Below are 8,092 nucleotides of genomic sequence, written 5' to 3' on the forward strand. Positions count from 1 at the left end.
AGAATGAATTTTTGAGCAGTGTATCGATGGGAAATGTGTGGTTAAAAAATAAGAAAATATTTTGGATTTGCGTGTAATATTATTTTATTAAAGAATGTGTGGTTGAAATAATGTCAAAATACTGTTAAAAAATGAATTTTTCCAAAAGAATGGGACTCAAACAAGGGACGTATCTTTAAACTTTTATAAGCATAATAATTCAACAACATGAAAATAAACAATTTAAACGGGATAAAAGCAACAACACCTTGTTACCCTACTTTATTAAATCAATCAAATTTTGAAATCTTTTTCTCAAATCACTCGTATGTATAGGCTGAAAATAATGATTAATGGGTGCGAATTCTACTTTGAAATACGTGTGGCCAGAATTTAGTTCTCTGCAATGTATATAAAATGCTTTTGTGGTGAAAATTCCTAACTTCCATGTGTTATATATATATTTGGTCATATGACAAATCCTATAGAAAGTAGGTCACCTAAAGTACACGTAAAACAATATGAAATTCGAATGGGATTCCAACAAGTCCTTATCATAACCAAATTAAAAGAAGCTTTTCCTTTATCTAGATACCAACGTGGCTACCAAACAATCAAATACTAGTTAATAACAAATCCTTTAAACTTTAGTAACTTAAGCTTCGTTTATTCGAATTAACTTTTTCTCAAGCCTAATATACATGATTAATTACGAGCTATCCAAGAAGCCCCATATTGATGAATTTATCTTCACCCTACCGAAATCTAAATATTTGGCCCAAATAAAACTGTATTTATACATATATCACTTGAGTCCCCCAACTTTCCAAAATTTAAAATATAGCATAATTAATTCCATTCTATGAAAATTTTTGGGACTTTACATCTTCTGTCCAGAAGTCTAGGTTGCGGTGGTCTTATGGACTTTACATACCAAGTTAAATGTGCTTTTGGTTGTTCTCTGTGCATAACTTCTTGATATTTTTGTTTCTTTTGGGCTTTGAGGAATTTATATTTCCTTAAATACATATATTAATTTTTTACTTTTGGCGTCAACATGAAAGGGGATGTCATGAAGTAGAGTGATGGAACATGGAATTTGAACGACAGTTTTTTTTGTGTGTGCATGGTGGGGTAGGAAAAACTACATATTAGTACAAAAATAAATTAGGGATTATTTAACTTTGTCATGTGTAGCCATCAGTTTTACTTGACAGAGGAAGTAATAGTCATTTCCAGTAATTCAACCTATTATTAAAGAATATGTCTTCAGAAGGCATTAGGAAACTAATTGTACTGTAGCTTGGACTGCACTTACTGTTTTTTGGACTTAAATGATAATACATGCAATTATATTTTCATATACTAGTTCTCGATTTAGTATGGTTGGATATTTGGTGGCACTGCTTACTGCAGCATATTTGAAACTCAAACCTTCGCGAGATGATGTATTCATTTAATGCTCCAGGATCATCAGGATATTATCAGGAAGCTTATTGACCTCATCAGAATTACATCTATCATGGAGGTTAGCTGTTCAATATTTTTCTTCTCGATGATATCACCCATATGAAATCTTTGTGTTTTTCCTTTTGAGCAGGTTTTAATTCGTCTAATTGGTGCTGATGAGCACATATATACTAACGACTTGGACTCTATTCCGTGGTTGGAAGATATGAATGTTCTGGAGATGATTGTGGATAAGTTCAGTTCATCAGTAAGTTGCTTAGGGACTGTTTGGTCTTGCGTAATAATGAATAACTGTGTTTCTCCTCCTCTTTAGTGCCTTTGGCTTTTACGTGTGATTGTTTTAGAGCCTGCCTTGGTTCATTTTGGAACACATGGAATTCAAGTCTGTTTACAACAATTGGAGGTTTATCTAATATCTATAGTAACAAAAGATCCTTGCATCAGACTCTGTGCTCCCTTTGTGCATATTGAATTTGCATGTTTCTTAAGTTGCTTGCTAGTGTACTGAACTAGCTCAAACACTAGTTTGCAGATTCCTTGATCATGATGTCACGTTAGGAAGTCAGTTCCAGAGATTTTTCATTTGAAGATAAAATTTAAGTACTTTTTAAGGCTCAAAGTACCTGAACCACACATTATAAGATAATGAATTTCCTGCCATCAAAGGTTGACTTTATCTGAACATACACACTCTTTTATTTCTTTTCACTGTTGATTTATCTTAAAGAAATAGGTGTAACTAAAATTTGCAGGATTGCCCTGGAGTGCATGCTAATGCTGCTGAAACACTTTGTGCAATAGCTCTATATGCTCCCCCCGGGTTAGCTTCAAAAATCTCCAGTCCAAGGTAAGATTATCCATTTTCTCCTCTTTCTTCTTATTTTCCCTTCTCTTACCCTCCTCATACCTTGAACTGGCTTGTGTAACAGTTTTATAGGAAGATTATTCCATCATGCTTTGGAGGAGTCACGACCAAAATCCGTTTTGGTTAACTTGCTCTCTGTCTGCATATCCTTGTTAGACCCCAAGAAGCTAATGTCAGGAACATATTATTTGTACCACCACCAAATGACTAATGGATCCGGAATCAGTGTAAAACCTGAGACAGTTGAAGGCATGTTGGTGAGCCTAGGTATTGTTGCTCAGGATGATGTGTTACGATTCCTAAATTATAGAACATATAAGAAATTGTATATGAAATATCCTGCTACTTAGACAAAACTGATTTCAGCCTGAAATTTGTGAAAAATGCTTCTTCATGCACTCCTCACCAAGTAATTAGGCAAATCTCTTTGGTTATCTGTTGGTGAACCTCATCACTCGCAATTTCTGGCATCATATGGGAGGAAAATGGACTGAAGATGGTTTTTTGACTAAATGATATGTGAGATGTATTCTGACAACAGTATAAAAGTGGAAAAAGAAAGGAGGACATTACACTTATTTCATCGATACATTCCCCTTGTTAAGCTTTCTCAAAAGCTGATCAGACTATAGAAGTCCCAGTTCTTCAAGAATGAAGCTAGCTTGTTTCTTTCATTATCTATTTTTAATTTGTTGTAATAGAAAGAACCAACATAAACTTGAAGCTCTTGGTCTAGCAGTCTTGTTTTCTAAATTTTTACATCTTTATTTATGAGGCTAAATTAGATGTATTATTTGGATGTATTTTCATTGCTTAATGAGGTGGTGATAGTGATGCATAAAGAAATCTTTCTCCTGCCTTTCTTTTGAAGGCAATATACTCAAGCTTTTGGATTTTTCATCTGAAGATATGGTCTTGCTAACTACATATGGAAAGTTGCAGCCTCCTCTTGGAAAGCATCGTTTGAAGGTTTTTTTATTTTTATTTTTATTTTTAAGGAACTATAATTTCTTTTTTGATGTGAATGTAATTTGATAGTGACTGCATATACAATTACGTTTCCCCCCTGAAAATTAGAAGTTTCCTTGTAATTCAGTTTATGTATGCCAGTTACAATTTGTTCTTACTTCATTGCTGAAGTGTTCTTAAACAAAATGAGAAGACATCAATTCTCTAATCATCTTTGTGTGTTTTAAGAGAATTTTTTCCACACTCCATCCATGCCTTTTTTTTTTTTTTTTGGGTTTGTGGATGAATTGATCTAAAGCATGGAACTCTCAGATCTAAATGTGAATGGTGGGTCTTTCAGATTATAGAGTTCATCTCAGTCTTGTTGACTGTTAGTAGTGAAGCTGCAGAAAAGGAATTGATTCGCCTTGGCGCTTTAAAAGGCATTGTAAAATTATTTTTTGAGTAAGTTTCTTTCTTCACTCCAGATTGTAATTTCTGTGGAAAAGAAAATTTCTGAATACTCTAATTTCACCTTGTGTTGATTTTAGGTATCCATACAATAACTTCTTACACCACCATGTCGAGAACATTATAGTATCTTGCTTAGAAAGCAAGAACCCACATTTTGTTGAACATCTTCTTAAAGAATGTAATCTTCTTGGGAAGATTATTGAAGCAGAGAAGAATTTCACATTGGATGTTGATAAAAATAAGGTAATAGTCAACTCTCTTGAATATCTTGAGTTGTATTTTTGAATTTTTTCCGCACCTATCTTTTTGTATACTTTCATGATTATCATTTGTTTGTTCTCATTCAACTTATATTGCAGTATTCTAAACATTGGCCAATAGTTGAGAATTAAATGAATAATTTCGTTGAAATGTGTCTTGCAGCCAACTGTTCTTGCTGAGGGTAGGAGACCACCCAGGATAGGGAATATTGGACACACGACACGCTTGGGTAACAAGCTTATCCAATTAGGGAATAACAACAGCGATGTTCAGACATTTTTGCAGGTTTTCCGTATCTTCATTTTTCTGTCAATGATAACATCTATCAGTTTGTGTAGGAAGTTAATTAGTATGAAGCGTCCTCACCACCTCATCATCCCGTAAGGACAAGAATGTTTATTATAAATAACCATTTATGGAATCTTTGACTAAGTTCCATTTTTACCAGCACTGACTGATAGTTGTGTTTTAGCTTCTTTTCTGTTTTAGGTCAATACAAGCTTTTAGTTTTAATTCTGAAATTTTTGTGGCTCTAATTAGTGCTCAATATTTATTTTTTAAGATATCTTAAGCTGATATGGAGCTTGTTTGAGCCCCATTTTGGAACCCAAAATGCATTTTGAAATAGTATTTTGATGGAGAATGTATGGTTAAAAAATAAAGAAAATTTTTGGGTTTGCCTATAATATTATTTTATTGAAGAATGTATGGTTGAAAATAAGGGAGAGAAAAATGTATTTTGGAAATAATGGGGACCAAACAAGGGCATGATCGTATTTGATGTTTGAGTGAACTCATAAATCATGAGATAACTTCAACGACAATATTGCAATGTAGCAAGATTATATTCTTGAACTATTTGTGCCAGATTCTGTCTGATACTTTTTTGAGGCTTCTCTTGCAATTCCTCTTGCCAGCAAAATAGTGAATGGGCTGATTGGTATTCAAATGTACTGCTGAAGCGCAATGCAGTGGAAAATGTTTTCCAGTGGGCATGTGGGTGAGTGTTGAGTTTCAGCTATGACTTTTTTCCTTAGCGTCTTCAGCCAATTTGCCATTTTTATATCCTGAATGATGTGATATAGTGGTTGGTTTCCTTGTACATAGATGTGCTCACAGTTATATGTACTTGTATTGTACTTTCCATTCTGTCTTGTTTGCTTTTATAGTCTATGTTCCCTGTAGAGCTAGGGGCATTTGCCCTATGCTAAGATAGAACTTTCAATCGTCAATCAAGCTTTGTACAGCTGGTCTTAGAATACAAGGCCATATATCTCCTGTTGTTTCGTCTGGGAAGAGCAAGTAGGAGTCTTGGATGGTGTGTGTCTATGAGAAACACTCGTAAGAAAACTGAAACGGTAGAGAAGGAAATCTAAGCCAGTTGTTTGGATAAATTGCAATTAAGACACATTTGAATATTTGGGACCGAAAAGGTTCTTTAAGATTTTTTATCCATCATCATCTGCTCTTATGCTAACAACTAGCTTTTAAATTCTTAGAAACGATGAATTTTGACAAAAGGAGGAGGAGGCCTATTACACAAATAATTGTATTCTGCTGAGGAAAGGTCTATCGAATTGTAATGGGTGAATAATACTTATTATAGTGGTGCCTTTTATATTTCATTCTAATTTTTCTTGATGGCAGTGCTAATAGTTGTAATTGCATAATCAATTTACATGTAATGTCATCCCTGTATGGACATTTGTTGGCAGAAATTACCTAGATCCAGAATTTTTTGTGTATACCTTAACTTTTCTTCTTAGTTTTTGTTTATATTATAGACGTGTTTCTTTATATCCACCGTTGTAGGAGGCCTACAACACTACATGATCGGACAAGAGACAGTGATGATGATGATTACCAATATCGGGATTATGATGTTGCTACTTTAGCAAATAACTTGAGCCAGGTCTTTCGTTATGGAGTCTCTAACAATGATGATATTGATGAGGTACTCTATTTGACATTATAAAATATTCCGTCTTTTTGTTATTTTCCATTTTATACATGTGTGCATTTGTTATGGCACACGTAAGAAATCAAAAGTTCAGAGCATTAATGAAGGAAAATGGGACTTCCCCTTTAAAAGTTTGAGACGATGATAATATCTAACCGTAGTGGACTTCCTAACATCCAATTGCTTGTTCTTTAAGACATTTAGCACCTTTTGCTCTTTCTACTCACTGGTATATAGGAACTTGTATCCATTGGATTTGGTACCTTTTAAGTTGTTCTTAGTCAATTGCCATGAGCTACGCTCACTTGATGGGGGTGAATACGATAATATAGCCACATTTACTCTCAGGTATTAGGTATGAATTATTGTTATAGATTCCCTTGATTCGAATTTGAACGTCTTGAATTGACTTTGCTCAATTATTTTGGTATGAGTTGAAAATGTCGTATTCTGTGCATTTATTAGTTGTGGTTATTGCGTTAGTACAATGTATACTTAAACACCAGTCTCTGTTTGCTGGTTTCAGGTTCATGGTTCACTTGAACGAGATTATGAGGTATACAGCTCTTGGTTTTGTGCCTTGGTTCATTATTTATTGTCTTCTCCTTGGGGTCATTTTAGATATCGTACTCAATTCCTTCTCTTTTAAAATATGAATTATGCTTTCCATTAGATGCTATTAGGGTGTGTTTGATTGCAAGCATGAAATTTACACGGAAAGAAAATAAATTCTAGGCAATTGAATTGCCTAGAAATTATTTACATAGAAATTGTCAATTAAATGTATTTGATTGATTTTATTTTCAACCTAGAGAATGTTATATTTGTCCATTTTTTATTGGTGGGTAGATGGGAGAGAGGGGGAGTAGATGAGAGAGAGAGAGGAAATGAATTACTTGGAAAATAAAAACATGGGGAGTAGATGAGAGAGAGAGTAAATGAATTACTTGGAAAATAAAAACGTACTCCCCCTAACAAAAATATTTTCCTTATTTTCGAGAAAAATATGGTCAAGTGATCAAAAGTAGGAAAATATTTTTTATGGAAAAAAATATCAATCAAATAGCACAAGAGTAAAAATTTTGGTGATGGAAAGTATTCGCAATCTAACGCACTCTTGTTGAATTGTCTTTCTACTCTTAAAAACCACACAGTCATGTTATGCATCTTTGTCATATGTGCATGCAGCAAATGAATCGTGTTCATCATTCGAATTGATCACATTTCTCGAAGTCCCTTTTGTTTGTTGCACTAATCTGTTTGAGACTTCTGGATAGCAGATTCTTCTTTTCTTTGTAATAGGGGTACCCTGGTGCCATAACCATACATCTTTTTGGGTGGGTCGGGAGAAATAACATGGAGAAGATATAGATAGAATGTTGAAGTGGACAATGAGAGAAAATTAATTACAACATGTGAGCCAATGACACATGGATCCCTTACTGTTAACTTTAGGGGGAAAAAAAATAATGAGTTGATGGCAATTAGCCAATTACTTCATATTGTTGTTAGTCCTTTGTTCTATACTCTTGTTTGGGTGAAACAATGATATAGTCCTAATATGACTCTTTGTAGGACGTGTACTTTGATGATGAATCTGCTGAAGAAGTCATTTCTTCCCTTCGATTCGGAGATGAGCAGGATAGGTAGGTGGATATACTTGTTTGCTTTGATTTTCTTCTATATTTTTCTCAGAATGAAAAATGAAATTTGCATGAATTTGCATTGGGCTCTCTTAGCTGTATAGAACTTATTTCCTTGATTGTGTTTTTAATCCATTCCATGTTCGTTGCTTCTACTGGTGCCTTTTGAAGTCGGCTAAGTTTGTTGGTCGAATTTGCGACATATTGAAAAGCTATAATTTTTTGTGTTCATAACATATTCCAAGAGAGATTTTAGTATTTTTTTGCTTAGCTGAAAAGACTGTATTTTGTAGCTTTAGTTATCCTAATTAAGTTGTGACTCTTCAAGAGCAACTATCCTAATTAAGTTGTGACTCTTCAAGAGCAACTATCTTAAATCAGTCGTTCTAATTTTTCTTTGATTTGTACACTGTCAATGAAAAGACAAACTATACAGATTCCCTCTGGATTTGGGCTCATCTTGAGTGCTTCCCTGTCATCACTTTGCCTTTT

General features: G+C 34.0%; 1 protein-coding gene across 3 annotated transcripts; it reads left to right on the top strand.

Annotated features, from left to right (window-relative positions):
- Positions 1-1,399: 1,399 nt before the first annotated feature.
- On the top strand, positions 1,400-8,086 carry LOC111396961 (serine/threonine-protein phosphatase 6 regulatory subunit 3-like). Of its 3 annotated transcripts, none has more exons than XM_023023596.1 (12): positions 1,400-1,507; positions 1,580-1,696; positions 2,202-2,296; positions 2,379-2,581; positions 3,186-3,283; positions 3,624-3,727; positions 3,814-3,979; positions 4,160-4,282; positions 4,915-4,997; positions 5,810-5,951; positions 6,484-6,513; positions 7,533-8,086. In XM_023023596.1, exons 1-12 carry the CDS (start codon positions 1,439-1,441, stop codon positions 7,605-7,607), a joined length of 1,305 nt encoding a protein of 434 aa, XP_022879364.1. In that variant the 5' UTR covers positions 1,400-1,438; the 3' UTR covers positions 7,608-8,086. The 3 variants fall into 3 exon arrangements, with proteins under 3 accessions (XP_022879364.1, XP_022879365.1, XP_022879366.1); XM_023023597.1 differs by having other exon boundaries at positions 3,222-3,283; XM_023023598.1 differs by lacking the exon at positions 1,400-1,507 and adding an exon at positions 1,975-2,115.
- Positions 8,087-8,092: the final 6 nt, after the last annotated feature.

Source organism: Olea europaea, chromosome 7 (assembly GCF_002742605.1).
Source record: "Olea europaea var. sylvestris chromosome 7, O_europaea_v1, whole genome shotgun sequence".
NCBI classification, from domain to species: domain Eukaryota; kingdom Viridiplantae; phylum Streptophyta; class Magnoliopsida; order Lamiales; family Oleaceae; genus Olea; species Olea europaea.